This window comes from Zootoca vivipara, chromosome 9 (genome assembly GCF_963506605.1).
Source record: "Zootoca vivipara chromosome 9, rZooViv1.1, whole genome shotgun sequence".
Classification (NCBI taxonomy): Eukaryota; Metazoa; Chordata; class Lepidosauria; order Squamata; family Lacertidae; genus Zootoca; species Zootoca vivipara.
Genome location: NC_083284.1, coordinates 35,973,733 through 35,991,313, shown reverse-complemented (window position 1 = coordinate 35,991,313; position 17,581 = coordinate 35,973,733). Strand labels below are relative to the sequence as shown.

The 17,581-nt window shown below is 40.1% G+C and overlaps 2 protein-coding genes across 13 annotated transcripts in view; one reads left to right on the top strand and one right to left on the bottom strand.

Annotated features, from left to right (window-relative positions):
• Nucleotides 1-12,843, top strand: part of INPP4B (inositol polyphosphate-4-phosphatase type II B) — a 267,689-nt gene extending 254,846 nt beyond the window's left edge. For 7 of the 9 annotated variants that reach the window (XM_060278620.1, XM_060278619.1, XM_060278617.1 and 4 more), the window contains one exon: nucleotides 7,213-8,905. In XM_060278620.1, coding sequence (XP_060134603.1) covers nucleotides 7,213-7,387 — 175 coding nt within the window. In that variant the 3' untranslated portion in view covers nucleotides 7,388-8,905. The other 2 variants (XM_035113742.2, XM_060278622.1) reach the window with 1 other exon arrangement.
• Nucleotides 1-17,581, bottom strand: part of LOC118084331 (copia protein) — an 86,929-nt gene that overhangs the window by 2,927 nt on the left and 66,421 nt on the right. For 2 of the 4 annotated variants that reach the window (XR_009558131.1, XR_009558135.1), the window contains exon 8: nucleotides 194-777. The gene's annotated coding sequence lies outside the window, so the exon portion shown is untranslated. Of the gene's footprint in view, nucleotides 1-74; nucleotides 778-17,581 lie in introns of all 4 variants that reach the window. The other 2 variants (XR_009558134.1, XR_009558133.1) reach the window with 2 other exon arrangements.

The following is a 17,581-nucleotide window of genomic DNA, read 5'->3' as shown; positions in this document are numbered from 1 at the left end:
AATTTTTGACTTTGTTTTTAACAGCTGGCACACATAACCCCAATGCCATATTACAAATTGCTTCCGAAACTCACCTCGTTTCAAAAGCAGTTCTAAGTGAGCCATGGTTTCTGCTGTTCAAGAAGCCCAAGAAATCTAAAGCCTCCTTAGATTCACAGACCTTTGGATTCTAACCATTCTACAACCCACTCACTCTGACGTGGAGGTTCACCATTTCCCTCAGCTTCTTGGGTAATTGGTAGGATCATAGCTGCATAAGCGAACTGTAGTTAGCAGCCTGTTCTTTGTTTAGCATTCTTGGGTGAAAGAGAAGGAGAAATGTCAATAACAATAACCACCCCCTTCTGACTTGTTATGACCTTTTCTAAAAAGGTCTCCTTAGTGGAGAGATGGTTACAAACATTTTTAAACACTAAGAGGTTGGAGGGTGGTGTGTTGGAACTGGAGGTTTTTTTTGAGGGGGGGTTAAGTTTTTAACTGGTTCTGCTATTAGTTCCTTCCCACCCCACCCACAGTCAATAATACAATCATGAAAGACTGAGAATCTACAGTTGACTCCCACTGTCACCTACCCAAAGATGTGCCCTCTGTTTCAAGAGCAGCTTGTTGCTTGGCATGAGTTGAGGATTGTTTGAGAGAAGTCATCCTGAGGCTTTTCATTTCTTCCTTAATTCCTATAATTATCATGACCTGTTCGATCTTCTGAGAGGTAGAAATTAAATATCCGCATCTCCATCTTTATTTCTATCATAAGCTGGTAGTGAGATGGCTTTGATTCTGAAAGTAAAACCAGAAACTTTGAAGTAACCCCCAGAATGGGGATTTGGGGCAGAAGGTGATGCTCTGGCTAAGAGCAACTTCTATAAAGTCAGTAAACAATTCTAAGGATTGTTGAAGAGGACACGCAAATGGGTGCAGTGATGATAATGACCACAGACAGGAAGAAAACAACTAGATAGTCACTCAGATACATTGATCAAAAGTTCAAACCCTTTTTAAACACCAAGCTTGCTGTTTGGAGAAGCTCTTTCTTCCTTGTGGGCACTGGGACCAGCTCCCAATAATTGTGCAGCCAAGCGTTCCTTTTTAGTAGCAGATGAATAGGAGGAGACAGGCATGTCAATTTTCTTTTTCCACTTCCACTAATACAATCCTCTTCCTTAAAAATCTTTATCCCAATGTCAACATGAAAGACAGTACAAATAAAAACACTTTTGGCTCCTGGGACCTTCCCTGGCCAAAGAATTCAACCCAATTGTTTGCCTTCAACCCTGTGTGTGTATATAAAAAAGGTGAGTCTGACAACACACCTTGGGGCTTGCTTCAGTCACTGGTGCTCTTTTGGCAGTTCATCTAATTGCAAGCAAGGAAGACGGGAGAAGAAAAACAAAGAACAGTTTGTTGCATTGAAGTCACATGGCTGGCATCTGAACACCTAAACCTGAGAATAGCCAATTGATGCTTATTCTGTATTAATAGCCATTCTTCTTAGTTTTCTATTCTGTTGCTAGCATTCTGGCACAGCCAATGGTACAATTCAGTCAATGAGCCCCATTGCCTTGGGAAAGTGGGTGAGTCAAATGTGTGCTTAATATATTCCACTATATTGGTGTTCTTTCCAAAGACGCCAAACTCTCACTCTCAGAACAACAGACAAGGTGTAGCAGGCATATACGGGGAGCTGAAAGAAACAATACAAACATACCATTCGGATCAAACCTGGATAAAGTGTGGTTAGTTTTAACAATGCTTGTTTAAAACAAACAGTGATTTATGAAGCTGGCTTGATATAGTAAACCACAGCTAAGACTAAACACAGCTTCCAGTTTTGACATAATAGCAAACTAAAGTTGTTTGGAAGCACTCACTTCTGTTTTCAATCTCCTAATGGCTGCACTGCATAAGTTGAGGGGAGAGGGAGCAGACATATGCATGTTCCACTAAACGATAATTCTGTGTTACATCCAAACCAGGCTACTGAGGTACCAGGTAGCATGAAAGGTAGTGGCCACAGGACATCAACTTGATAAACAGTTTGCATTGCAGTACAAAACAGGCTAGAATCTGGTGTCAGGAATTTGAATTTTCACTGTATTGAAAGGTATTGCCTTAGTTGGCTGCTCTTCTGTCCCTTGGAACCTGACTAGTTATACTTTGAGTTTTTGAAACTGCTTCAAAGAAAGTAACAGTAGCTTTCCGTGCTGAGATTTAGAATACCAAGCAGTTTATAAATGTCTGTTTTGATGTGCCTCAATTTTTCTATTAATAACCATGACAAGCAGTAAAATCTTAAAGGAGCTGAATTTCTAAATACACTGCAGAATTTCCGCTCAAGTATCCTTGGTTTTGCATTGGGAATTCTTTTCACGATTTTCTGTCATCTTTGAAGAGTTATAAAGATTCAGAAATTAATGTCAGATTAGTATTCCATCAGAGATACTTATTTGTACAAGGGCTTCTGCTATTCCATCTCATCCATTGAACCAGCTTTGATCTTGGTCACTGATTTTAATGACATTCGTCCACAAGTTATATAATAAGCAGCAGTGTTCTCCTTTTGCTACCTTAATTTCCACTGGTCTAACAGGTAAATGAAAGAACCTGTATCACTTGTATATATGCATGCATTAAAACATATACCCTGCCATTGGGCATCCAGTGAACCGAAGTTTTATTGTTAAAAAAGCAGCCATGCGTACCTGGAATATAGCAGTGACAAAGCTGTAAAGACCTCGTTCATCTGATTTTACCATGTACAGAATTATCTAGGTGGGATCTAGGTGATTCGTTTCTTCTGTCAAGACAGGGCTTAGCTGATGATGAGGTGTAAAATACGATGACAGACATTTTACTCTAAGTGAACTGAATATTTCAGTCATACTCAGTTATATCCGTATTAAATCCCATTGATTCCTGTGGGAGATATATACAGGCACACACATACTTCCACTGTCACTCAAACACAGTCATACCAGGCGATGCATATAATAGCATGATTGTAAGGATATGTTGTAAAGTATATCCTCATAATACTAACACTGATTATGTTGGGTTTATTAATGGTGTTGTGTTGACATGTACTGTGGCATCAGCTTATTATCAGATCATTTACTTAATGCTTATATGTTTTGTCATTTTAGAATTTAATGTTACAAGCGAATCAACCAAAATTATTTGGCTAGTGGCCCAAATTAAGATGAGGAATCTAGACCTGCTGTCTTCCCACCAAATCTTCAACTTCCGTCCTCCCTTCAGTTCTGGCCCATGTTGTCCCAAACTGCAAAATTCTCTTGGCAATCCTGCCCTCATTTTCTCAGCCTAATGCATACTCTGTCATTCTACATCTCCTTCTTTCATAATTTGTTACTTCAGATCGCTCTTTTGTATGCCATCATACACGTGGCCCATCTTCCACTCAGCTTCCCAGTCCTCAGCCTTCATACCTAAATTGCACTCCTACATCTCTCCTCTCTCATCTGCTTTCTGGCAACAGCACAAAATGCCTCCAGTCCCACTTTCTGACTGGCTAAAATTTGTGTCAACTTCCTGTTCCTTTGCTTTCCACTTTAGGCACTAGGAGTTCTGTGGGGAGGGGAAAGTCCTAGGGAGATTGATTTCTCCCCAATCCCTTCCCATAATGTAGGGTTGCCATATTTTGAAGAACAAAAAAGAGGACCCTCTTTCCCCAAACAAAGCCACCTCTCATGACCCTTGCACCTTCCGCTTTCCTACCCCGGCCATGTCGCTGCTTGCAAAGGGAGACCTTGCATGCTCACCTGCTCCACCACAGCTCAGAAGAGGCATGACCTGTCCTTCGCCACTTGCTTGCAGTACCACCCCTGAGATCATAGGCAGGCGTCCATGGAGGAATCCGCTGGGGCCTCCACGCTGGAGCCTGGGGGGCTCTGCTCCTCGCCACCTGGTTTCTCTGCAGCAGCAGCCTCCATGTTTATTTATTGCTCCAGGGATTGCAAGGATTTCAATCCACATGCTTCAGAAGAAAGCAGGAGAGGTGCAGTGAAAGCCCCTTGTTCTGGGGGTGGCTGGCAGCACAGTGCAGCAGGAACCAGACTCGCATTCACAGGTCACCCATGTGGCTTCTGTGAGATGCTCCACTTGCAATGCATGCACCAGGTGGTGGCAGCTGCCACTTCTTGCTCAGCCTTCCCGCCAGAATTTCCTTGGTTTCAAGCCCAGCGTGGAGAACTTGCACGCTCCTCCTGCTGCCCCGCTTGGAAAGGTGGCTCTCATCCACTCCCTTTACACATCAGTGGGCTCCGGGAGCGGAAACAAAACAGCCAAACTCTCTCTCTCTGGCTTCTGCCTGCTCTCAACTCTCTAGCTACCCCGAGTTGAGGGAGGGAGCCCCACCCATCCCCACCCATTTGCCATCTCAAAAAGAGCCACCAGAATGTTAGAATTAGAAGGGGGCCCAGGCATTTAGCCTAACCCCCCCCCTCCGCGCTGCTGCTGCTGCCAAAAAAACTCATAACAATATCCTTCTTACATTCTTCATCGGCCAAGTTGCTTGGCTAGCAAGTTCAGTGTCCTTTATTTGGCAGCACATCTTGCAAAAACTCAGTATTGTGTTCAGATTAATTGCTGTGATCATGAATAAATCTGACCAGTATTGAAAACCGCAGTACATTCATTTAGTGACACAGGAGGATATTCACTGGCAGTTCCAGATACTTGCTGCTAGGAAGTTAAGACTGATATTATAAATACGATCTGCAGAAGTATTTGGCATTACATAATTCAGCCATTCCCAAGCTGTGCTGACTGGGGCTGAAGGGATTTTTGTACAAAACATCTGGAGGGCACCAGGTTTGGAAAGACTGGCCTAATTTCATGTTTTGCAATGGCAGTGTACGGGATGGCTGGTTTTCTTCCTTTTCTCATTTAAAGCCATGACAGCTTAATAAATACAATTAGTCACCTTATGTGCAGTGTGTTAGAAAATACAAGTGGGACCTGCAATAAGATGCTTCATAGTTTTCCTCACACCCTAAGAGAGGAGCTCCTGTTTGGGGTTCTTCTCCAGGCCACTGTAAAGAGCTCAAGCAGACCAAATTCACTTGCCCACCTCAGTTTTCCATTTGTCTTTTTGAATACACAACATCCCCTGGCTCTAGAGGTCACCTCTAACACAGCATTTTAGATTTTAAAAACATTTTGTTACCTCTGCATGCCTTGGGGCTTGCCTAAGGAGGCAGAAGCCTCCCTCCTGTTTAACTCCAAGCCTGTTTTGGCTCCAAGCCTGGTGGCACTGAGTAGTAGAACAGTAACAGAAATGAGAATGGTAATTCACGCAAGGTAAATAAAAGAAAGAAGAATCGCAGAATCATAGAATTGCAGAGTTGGAAGGGACCACAAGGATCATCTAGTCCAACCCCCTGAAATGCAGAAATAGTTTGCCCAACATGGGGCTTCAACCCACAACCCTGAGATTAAAGTTTCATCCTCTACCAACTGAGCTAAGGACGCTGTCTCTAATCCTTCGTTTTCCCATTGCCTTACCCACAATCTAAGCTGGGAAGTGGGGAGGACAAACTGAACATTTTCTCACCCTCCAAAATCACTACCTTAATTTTATCAGCAAGGCCTTTCTTTGCTGAGTATCATGCAAGAATCTGTGGCGCTGACTCTGTAGGGAAGGTTGCCCTAAATATGGTATCTTCTTGAAAATTTTGAGATCTGTATAAGGTTACAAGAGGGCTATGTTTGTTCCTGTAGGTAGGCAGACACAACAGGGAATTGGAGAATTGTGTGCATCCTCTCTTACCTTTGCACTGTTCTACTTGAGATATAGTGCCTGATTCAGGAGAGAGAGAGATCTGGGTGGAAATATAGGATGCCCAGTCCCTGACACCTGCACTTTAAAAAAGGATCAGACAAGCAATGACAGGAAAGAACCTAAGACTTTGGAGAGCCACTGTTGCTATGTACGCACTATGACTTCAAAGCACATTCTTTCAAAGCACATTCAAAGCACATTCTTTCCCTCAGAGCATTCTGGGCACTGTCATTTGTAATGGTTTTCTGGGAATTGTAACTCTGTGAGGAGTAAATGCTCTCTCTCTCTGATTGTGTGCAGTTAAAAAGGTAACATCATTTTGAGCAAATATTCAGATAATTCCTAGAACTCTTTACACTATCCCACATTATGGTTAAATGGCTTGATGACACAGTTAGGCATCATTTTCATAAACAGATTCAGGGATTTAAAAAAACAACAACTGCTCCCTACCTACCTATGTCTCAGTATTGAATTTGCAGATAAATTTACATTTGCTTGATTGCTTTTAACAATAATTTAAAGTTCTTGAAATAACTCCATTGCAGAAAGTACTTATGGAGAACTAATTCCAGGTTTGAGGAATCCCTGTGGAAAGTGCCCTGGGAAGAGCCCCATCTCCTTTGAGCAGCAGTGCTCCAAACAATGCCAGGTAGATGACTCTAGCATTCATTTAAGTTTCCCACAATGCCCTAGAGTAATACCACACCAGAGGCATTGTGGGAAATTTGGGTAGTCAGGCCTCAGGAAAATGGATTTAAAGGGAGTCCTAAGGCACGCAGCAGCAGCGGGCCCTTCTGGTGTGCTTGGCCCACTGCCACCCAAGGGTGCCAATGAAGTTGTCAAGGAATCTTGATAAAGCAGAGACTAAATAGAGGAAAGCCAGGTCATCGGAAGCCGAAAAGTGGAAGCCCCTTTGGTGGCTATGACTGGTGTATGGAGCTCCAGTGAGAAAACAAAGCACCATAAATGTGAAAGTTCACCCTCCATTTCAATGCTGGGAGATGCTCTGCATGCATCATTGCATCAGAGCTCTGTGGAGCTTTCCACTGTTCCTCAGTGTTTTGAAATCATGCATTTCCCCACTGATTCCACTTCATAGCATTTCAGGCTTGCTCTATTTCTTTGCATGGGGCTTCCATTAAGAGCTCACAACCCATGGCTTCATCTTTAATGTGCTAAGAAGTATCTGTGAGGGTCAATTCCCTGTTGGAGGGCTTGCTTTTTTCCTTCATTTAGAACACCTTTAAATATGTGCGATATTTTCTTATTTGGTATGCAGACTAGCCAAAATAGCTTTATTTAGCATAGATTTGTTTATATTGTGGCCATCTTTGTTGTTGGAATACCTAAGTGTTGCCTTATTCTCCTATTAAATGCTATTTTATTTGTTCCTAACTTCCCCTGTTTAACAGCAGACAAACCCAGGGAGCACTGAATGAGTCGGATGATCCCGAGACAGGCTGTCTAACTGATAACAAGCCAACTTCTCGTCACTTCTATCCTGTCGCCTTGCTGCTTGTCAGCTCACATTTGCTGGTTGTGTGGCTTATTTTAAGTCTTGCTTTATTATTAGCCAAATATCAGTAAATTTCACTTCTGTCCATTTCTTTTCTATGAACAGCAACAGCTTAAGATTAAAAATTGTGCTGTATGATTTCTACATTTTCAGACCCACAAATTTGATCTCAAGAAGGCAATGTCTTGAACTGTAAAAGCTTTTCTTTCTATTTCCAGAAATCAAGAAAGCATACTATGCATCAAGTGATTTAATCTGCTTTCTATTCCGAGCAAATCTTTTCACACATTAAGAATGGCCATTATATTAGTGTTTCTTGATCAAATGAGATTTTGTCATTGAATTGGAAGGATCTCTTTCCCCCCCTCCCCCGCCGCCCGCTTTTTCTTTTTACAAAACTCGTACTTAGGACCAATTCAACTCCTTATGGAGGTGATTTTACTGTCTCATTTTTACTTGGGGACCCATTTGCAGAAATCTTCACTTCCTTTCCAGCATGCACAGCCCCACACTTAAACATTGCCAAGGTTTAGGACACCAGAAAGTATGGTTTTATCTGACATGGGCCCTTTGCCGTTTTCACATGGGGGAGCTCACATCAGACAAATGGTTTCTTATTTGGAAATGCAGTGGTAAAATTCACATTGCAAAGACAGTCACATGTTTGTCTGTGGTGATTATCAGTCCTTAGTCAAAATATTGGGGGGGGGGGTTTAAAATCTGTACTCATATAACTCAACCCAAGCTGAATTATTTGGACAGGTCAGTTTGAAAGATTAATTTTCCATGTGCTTTTTTCATTGTTACCTCCTGCTAGGAGTTCCTGTTTTAGCAAATAGTTCACTCTTTTATTTGTTGCAACTAACCCTTTTCTGTCAAGCCATTCTATGGGACTTGATAAGTTCTGCTTTGTAACAAAATTAACCTGTTTGTAAATGTTGCTTTGGTTGCTTTTGCTTTATATTCATTTAAACAAAAGTTTTGTTTGCGTCTTTGATGCACCATGTTGGCTCTTGTGACTTTTGTACTGTGTATGAATGAGCATCATTATTTTGAAAGCAGAGAGTTATTGGATCAGGCTATTGGAAAGCCATTTTCTATTTCCTCCATTGCAAAGCTAAACATAATGAAAATAAGACAAAGATGGAAGTTTCCTTTACAAATCTGTAGGGCCAGACTTAATTAAAAATGCCTTATTCCTAGAACCTGCACACCTAAGGCTACATGTGAACTCTGACATGTACAACAGAAGCAAAACAAAGCGAATCTGAAAAAAAAGTTATTAAAGAATTTTTAGAAGCAAATATATTTCTAAGGGTAGAGTAAAATATATCATAAAGTATTTAATCAAACCACAGTGAGAGATAAATATATATATAAAACCCACACTCTACTTCTAAGGGCAATAACTATATTGGGCCTGGCCTTGGATCTAATTTTGTAAGATGTATCATCACTTGTGGAAAATATATTGTAGAATTGAATCTCCATTATTTTTACTTCAATTGTTGCTGAAACTCTGCAATGTACAAATAAAACATATTTATTTATTTACTGTTTCACGAAGTTGTCTTTTTTCCCTCCCTTTTCACCAGAGAAGGATGCCGCATAGAGAATGTACTGAAGAATATCAAATGCAGAAAGTATGCTTTCAACATGATACAGCTGATGGCTTTCCCAAAGTACTACCGACCACCAGAGGGAACATATGGAAAAGCTGACACCTAAGCTTTAGACACAACACAAAAAAGGCTGTGTGTGCAGGATCACACACCTGTGCTCATTAGTTAACACAAGATTGCTTTGTGTGTCTCACAGATTGGGTATACATGAGAGGAAAAATACCTAGGACCTGTTCTCCCCCAACTGTACTGTCAATCAAAAGGAAACAGCAATAAAATATGGTAGATTGAGTGTTCTGGCAACCAGCTGTTTGTTAAAGAAAAGCCATAATAATAATAATAATAATAATAATAATAATAATAATAATAATAATAATAATGTAGATTGTATTTCATAAGCCCACCAGAATTAAAGGTTTGCTCACTAGTCAGATAGAAGGCCAAATGTTGAGTCAGCAGGGGTCACTCTGAGCCTGGACTTGAAAGTAAATCCCACTTCTATACAAAGCAACATTGAATTGCCTAAGATACTGTCTACTGGATTAAGGGCAAAGCTAAGGTGCTGCTCAGCTGTGGTGCATAATAAGACCCATGATACGTTTAGAAAAGGAATATTGTGACCTTGCATTAGTAAATATTTGCTGCATTTCTGGATAAACTTTGCAGTTCCAGGTACATACATTGTTAATGCAACAACAAAAAACTAACTGTAATAACTGCTTTAAGCCATGTAATGTATTACAGTTGCCTTGGAACCAGGATCTGGGGTTTTACCTGCCATTCTCAGTGGTGTTAAGCAACAACCTGTGTAAGCAATTATGAAACAAGGATGGCCACTGGAGTCTGTCCTCTGTGCACTCTGAAAGCACCAGGAGGGAAAGGAGATTCAACTAGTGGTTATAATAAATGTTTGCATGTAAATGACAGTGATAATAATTTATTAAAATTGTAACCTGCAGAATCAAAACAATCAGGGTAAAGAACCTGCAACCTATTGCTGTACGGTTAAAGCTATATAAAAGGCTAAGGCCAAAGAACAACTCTTCAATCTGAAATGTATCACTTGTGAATGTTAATATGAAACCTAAAGGAGAGTGCCATTTTCAAATCAAATGTAAATACTACCCCAATGTAAGTTTTACATTTGAATGGAAAGGGCTGGTAATGGGGGGAGGGGGGAGTAAATAGATAAGAACCATTTAAGAAAATTAAGATACGTTGCTATATAATGATGCTCAGTGAGTTTCAGGCAGATTGTACTACTGCATTAAATCTCTGCATTTGAAACAATGAAGTCTTGTATGTACATTTCCACTGTTCTACTGGCAAATAAGAGCAATGACAGCCTGGGCAGGAAGATAAGTTTTAAACAGCTGAAAGTACTTCAATGAAATGGATTCGATCCAGACTTAATTTAGATGTGTGTAACTTAAGTCCTGCTAGTTAAGTCCCGCTAAACTCATTCCCACTAATTTTAATAGCTCTAAGCATGACTAAATCGTTATCCAACCCAACGTTCTTACCACAGTCAGAACTTTGCAAAGGCACAAATATTGTTGTGAAAAGTGGTAGAGTATCAACACACAAGCAATAAACGTTTCATTTCAGTGGGGTATAAATCTGTGTATTTTCACTATAAAACAGCTGCATATTGAAAGGTGCACTGCTGACCAGTGAATCTGTATTGTCATAAGTAAACTTGTATAATGCTTTCAGAAATGTTTGCTCTGTGAAAACTGCTTTGAGGATTTGAGAATATGGGTTCTCAGAAGCATTATCTCTAGCAATGCTGTGTTAAAATGCCATCTGGCATCCCACTTTTGTTAATATTTATGTGATTAGTCCCACTGAATTTAATATGTTTCAAAGCATTCGCTTACTTAAAATAATCATGAATTAATTAGGAGTGAAGACAATTCCTTGTCAATACAGTATCTTATTGCGCATGTTGATGTCATGTAGCAAAGAAACAAACCAAAATATAAAGAATAACTAAATGTGAACATTAGAAAAAAAAATACAGTATGTCAGTAAGCATCTGAGAACGTAGTCATATTACCTACTGAAAATTTAGCTTTCTGGAATAATTCACACATGAAGGAAACATTGTACAGTGGCTGAATTTTGCTGTAAGATGTAAATTAATCTAAAGCAATAACAACACATACTTTAATCAGAAATAGAACATTCTGTCTGAAGTCCACAAAAAATTAAGTCCAGGAAACCTTTTTTTTTTTTGGCATGAGAAATTTTAATGGCCAAAAGTGTAATCCCCCAAGGAGGGTCACTACTGTTGGAGTGAGTGGGAGCTAGTAAAGAATGCTATTTTCCATTCATTTCAGTTTCCTCCCAGATCTTTAGTACTGATGATCAGTACTAAAGATCTGGGAGGAAACTGAGTGTAGGTGGAGACTAAAACAGCATCTCTCTCTTGTGACAACTGGGTTTGGTTAACACCTAAACTGCTGCTGTAAGTAAATCAAAGTCTGGACTGATTATTTTTAGAAGTTTCATCACTGAAGTTTCAGGTATCTTTCAAAAGAAAGGTAGCAGGTTGGCAGTTTGCCTCTGGAAAAGTATAATACTTCAGGGACTTATTCTTTAATGCTAATTTTGTAGAAAAATAGGAGGAATTCTGTGAACAGCAGGAAAAATCATGAATGCAGGAAAGTGCCAAATATAGTGCATTTTAACTTATGCTCCAGAACACAATGCTACTGAGTTAGCATATACAACTGGCTGACATTTTTAAATTATTTAATACTATATAGAGTTTTCTGCATGCTTAAGACCACTGGTTTCTGGAGTGCTTTACAGCCCTAATGAATGTGTGTTTACAGCACTTCCAGTGCCATTAGACTTTGCTTGACCCTTATGTATTATTTCTTTGGCTATTTTTTTAAAACCCACATTATTCATCCAAGTGTGCATTTCCAGTTGCCCAAACAAAATTTTTAATATTTTAGCATACTTTAAAAGGGAGGAATGGCACATATCCATAGGTCAGCGGTTGTAGGAAAACAGTGTGCTGTCTTGAGACTATTTTTAAGGTAATGAGTTTTTTTCTCTCTGTCTTTTCCCTCTGTGTTTCTTTAATCTCATGGCATATGAGCCACCTTTCATTCTATGCTACCAAAGTCTCTAAGAACCATGATCCGTTATTCTCTGCATACAAATGTAGAATGCAATTTTGTGAGCTGCCTTGTAGGAAGTTGTCCTAAAAGGCACAGGAGATTATATATGTGATTATGCTGTAATGTTCTGAGTAAAATGGAGGCCACCACGAATGATCTATTGTAGGCATAGGCAACCTTCGGCCCTCCAGATGTTTTGGACTACAGTTCCCATCATCCCTGACCACTGGTCCTGTTAGCTAGGGATCATGGGAGTTGTAGGCCAAAACATCTGGATGGCTGAAGGTTGCCTGTGCCTGATCTATTGCATCCAAGAAGAGTTTGTTCACAGGTGACACTGCAATTCCATGTCCCCCAAAAGACAATGATTTGTGTTTCCTGAAACATCACTCCTGCACAAACCCCAATCATTTGAATGAAGATTGTGCAAAAGCAGTAATCATTTGCATTACCTTTAAAGCATTTGCTTCTACTGCGAAACATTTTGGATAAAGTCCACAAGTTTTAACTAGGTTTTGGAGCACAGGCCCAAAGTATATTTGATAGCATTGCCTCTTCTTCAACTGAATTGGGCAGCAGTCTTTTTTGTTTTTGCTTTTATGCATGCATGTACTGTACTTTCATTTTTATCATTTTGGCTACTGGTTTCAGAACTGCAGGTATTGTTATGTGTAAGCCATATCCATTGTATATTTTGTGTGTGTGTGTGTGTGTGTGTTTTGTGCATGTATTTTTATTTAAATAAATTTGTCTTATTTTTCATACAGTTGACTTTCTGTGTTTGAATTGTTTCCATCATCATAAAACATGCAGCATGAAAGGATCAGATCCTGAGAAGTGGCTATAAATATTTTCTGTCACTTGAAGTGACTTTGTAAATCTCAACAGGTCAGACAGTTAAGAAAAGCCCTTTGAAAACTGACTTGGCTTAAGGTTTCCAGCTTATGATCCATATCCATATACATATATACATATATATATTAGAACAGGGCTAATAAATTGGTAGCTTTTGTGGAGTTATATGTTTGTGTTATAGTAAACACAATTTTTCAGTATGGATCAGATAAAGTCAATATTGCTTTGTTAGAATGAATTCACAAATAAATACATTGCCCACCTTGATGAATTAAGTGATAAATTTTCATGTCTGGAACAGCTATTACTGGTGAAAGACAACAGAGTTTTCACATTGTCTCATATAATCTCTTTCAGCAAGAAAGCATTTCAACATGAAATGCATCAAGCATAATTATATACCTGAGTGACTAAAGTGAACTTTTATTTTTGTCATATTTAATTTTCATTAAATATATAACTTTAAAAGATAAGTCAGTGGATACAAATACTATTAAACACCTTTCATTGTGTTTTGTTTTGTTTTGTTTTGTTTGATAGTTGGCATCAGTCTGTCTCAATAGGTACCTTAGCACCTCCCCCTAGCACCTCATACACAGCAATGTTTAAATAAATTAATAAATTTTAAAAAATTCCCTAGTAGCACCTTAGAGATCAGCTAAGTTTGTTCTGGGTATAAGCTTTCATGTGCATGGGCACTTCTTCAGATACCCAGAACAAACTTAGTTGGTCTCTAATGTGCTACTGGACAATTTTTTAATTTATTTTGACTGTGTCAGACCAACACGGCTACCTACCTGAACCCCAATGTCTGATAGTATAAAACATACATAACTCCTCGAAAATGATTCTCCTTGCCTCAAACAGCTTGAAACTGAACAGCTAGCAACTAGTTAGATAATGAAATCTCTCTGTGTGTATTTAAGTCCTGTTGATTTAAGTGGCAGCAATCTTATCTGAAACACGTCGATAAAATCAGTTTCACAGTTCAGCAAAATTATGAGGTCATTTCAAACTGGTTTTCGCTGAGAACCCTGAGCATGGTTTGTTTTCAACATGTGCAGGTAACAATTACTAACACACCAGCCTTTGGAAGCCGTCTTATATTAAATCAGACCCTGGTTCATATAATTCATACGGCAAAGGGCATATCAGGATTTGGAAAGTTGGCCCTCCAGGCATTGCTGGACTGCAACTCCCTCATCCTATACAGCTTCATTATGCAGTGCCCTGGAAAAGATGCAGACCACTTTCATTAATATAGTGCTGTCACCATATAGTGACAGCAGTAGTGCCTTAGTTAATAAGAGGCAGTCTTACCACTGTCTTGTACTTAGTTAATAAGAGGCAGTCTTGTGGGTATTCATGTGACAATCTTATCCAAAAGCAGAAACCACATACCTTTTGCCTTCAACCAAAAGCCCACAAACCTTTAAAAAGCTATCTTTGGCTATGGTTCATAATGAACAATGGAGAAAATATCCATATCTATTTCTTATTATGTCCTCCCCAACGCAAAAAACCAACCTTGAAGCCATGTGCTGTGGTTCAAAAGCATCAGTATTGGTCATCTTGCACACGTCTGCAAAATCTCTTCAGTCTTACCACTGTCTTGTACTTTTCCCAGACCTTATTTCATTACTCAAAGGAACATAAGTTACATAATGGATTAAAGAAACCAACTATTTATATAATGTAGGCACTTGAACCAAATGTCCATGTAGGTTTGGCTAATATATGGTGGTGGCAGTGGTGCATGTAGATGACACATTTTAGACCCTGGTCTTATGGGGTGGCGGCGCTTCTTTAGATGGTAATATGTATTACCTCACTTAGTGTGTCTGTCCTGCTTACTGCTGCAGTTTGGGGCCCTTCTGTTCATTCTAAGTGGGATTCTGGGCTTCAACCCCAAATCCTGCCCTGATCACACTACTGTGGGTAATAAGCAGGTAAAGAATAACATAGGAGAAACTGCCCCTTCTCATTTGCACTGTGCTGCTACATTTCTACACACACACACACACACACACACACACACACACAGAGAGAGAGAGAGAGAGAGAGAGAGAGAGAGAGAGAGAGAGAGAGAGAGAGAGAGATATGAAAAGAAGCCAGACTGAGCCATAATTCAAAGGAAGTGATCATAATGCACTATAAATTTCAAATATATATTTAAGGCTGCAATCCTAAAGGGCAGCACCCCAAAGCCCTACTGGGCTGTTACCAGCAGAGAAATAGAAGCTGAGTGTTGTTGGTGTGTTGATGACACTTTGCCCCTATTGCAGCAATTTTTTTGAAAATGCACACTACTTGCCCCAGAAACATTCAAGGTACTCTCTTCTTCCGTGAGAAACAATAATTTCTAATATTTTAGCTAAGTGGAAATTACAGACCTTTTGTGAAGCTTGACTACAGCTGCTGCAGTGATGTACAGAAAATAAAAAATAAAATGTCAGAAATAAGGGCTGGTAAAAACAACAACATTGAAGAACCCATTTATATTTATAGATTCAGGAGTATGTTAATGGACACCAGCAGGGAGGATGTGCATTCCAATGCTTTAAAAAAAAAAACCAACAGGGAAGCATCCTCTGTATGCAATGCAGCTCTCTTCTGAATTAAACTTAAGTCAATTTTTATAGGCATGAAGGCCACAGTCATGGCACTTAATTCTCTCTGATCTTCAGACTGTTGAATTTTGCTTCCTCCTGTGCTCTCCTGCAGTTTATTTTTAACAGTTAATTTGTTCGGACATCATTAAAAAGAGAATCCTCTGGCTTCTACTGGTAATAAGGCACCAAGTCGCCTGTCAAGCCCTTGTAAAAAGCAAGGTCTAGAAAACAAGAAGTTTCAGAGATAATGGAATGCTGACCTGTGCTGACAACTGGGAAATATGAAAAGAGCCACACACCTGGAACTGGCTTCCTTATGCAGCCAGCTCTGCAAAACACTTCACGTGTTTACTGCTTTACCAAAAGTGCCTCTAAATTGTTATGGCTGTACTAGGTAAAGGTAAAGGGACCCTTGACCATTAGGTCCAGTCGTGACCGACTCTGGGGTTGCGCGCTCATCTCGCATTATTGGCCGAGGGAGCCGGCGTACAGCTTCCAGGTCATGTGGCCAGCATGACAAAGCCACTTCTGGTGAACCAGAGCAGCACATGGAAACGCCGTTTACCTTCCCGCTGTAGCGGTTCCTATTTATCTACTTGCATTTTGACGTGCTTTCGAACTGCTAGGTTGGCAGGAGCTGGGACCAAGCAACGGGAGCTCACCCCGTCACAGGGAATCGAACCGCTGACCTTCTGATCGGCAAGCCCTAGGCTCAGTGGTTTAACCACAGCGCCACCTGGATCCCTATGGCTGTACTAGGCGCCTGCTTAAAACCTGGACAAGACCTAGAACAGTGGTTCTCAAAGGGTGTGGCAGGAGAGGATGGCAAGTGGGGCAGGAAGATTCAAGGACAAAGAAACATTTAAGCAGAATAGTATAGTATAGTATAGTATAGTATAGTATAGTATAGTATAGTATAGTATAGTATAGTATAGTATAGTATAGATAAAGGGACCCCTGACCATTAGGTCCAGTCATGACCGACTCTGGGGTTGCGGCGCTCATCTTGCTCTTATGGCCAAGGGAGCCAGCGCACAGCGTACAGCTTCCAGGTCATGCTGGCCACAGAGCAGCACACGGAAACGCCGTTTACCTTCCCACCAGATCGGTACCTATTTATCTACTTGCACTTTGAGGTGCTTTCAGACTGCTAGGTTGGCAGGAGCTGGGACCGAGCAACGGGAGCTTACCCTGTCGCGGGGATTCGAACTGCCGACCTTCTGATCAGCAAGCCCTAGGCTCTGTGGTTTAACTCACAGTGCCACCCGCGTCCCTTATACCGTATAGTATATAAAAATAATAAAAAAAATTATATACAACCAGAAACAGTATCCTCTCTTCAATAGCACTGGCTACTCTTTTACAGCTCTCCATGACATATTGTTGCAAACAGGAATTTTCAGCTCTTGACAAAAATGAAATATCTGAAAAGAGAAAGGCTTCTTTGTGTTTTATGAGATGAGTTTGTTTGCCTCAAATTAGACTTAATATAAATGAGATTACCTGGCAAAAGCAAGCTCACACCTCTCATGGAGTTTGTATACATACTTACGGTGCACATGTGAGAAGCTCGTTTATATGTTGGGATTGATTCATGTGCTTATGTAGCTGCATTGTTTTATATGGGCTGGATGCCCCATGATCATATTATTAAGTAGTTATAAAATCAAGCACTGCAAGTTGTTGTTTCTTTTTGTTTCCCAATGTTCTTATCAATAAAGAATTTTGTCTGTTTGGCTTCCATCCCTGCTAGCTTCCTCAGATTGCAACTTATTATTTTATTAACTAGCATCCTTAAAGTTACACAAAAAGCAAATATAGCTGTGTTGACCCATACGAAAAATGCCAACAATCTGTATGTGGGCAATATCTTCCAGCCAACCAAAATATCACAGAAGCAGCATGCATGCTTTCAAGTTCTCGATAGCTCTTCATCAAGCTAGATCATAAAAATATGAGAGCTGTGTGCTTGGGCGATCTGTGTCTACATCTGGTAAAAATCTTAAGATAGGAATGTGGGAAGTAGCAGGCATTCAAATGAG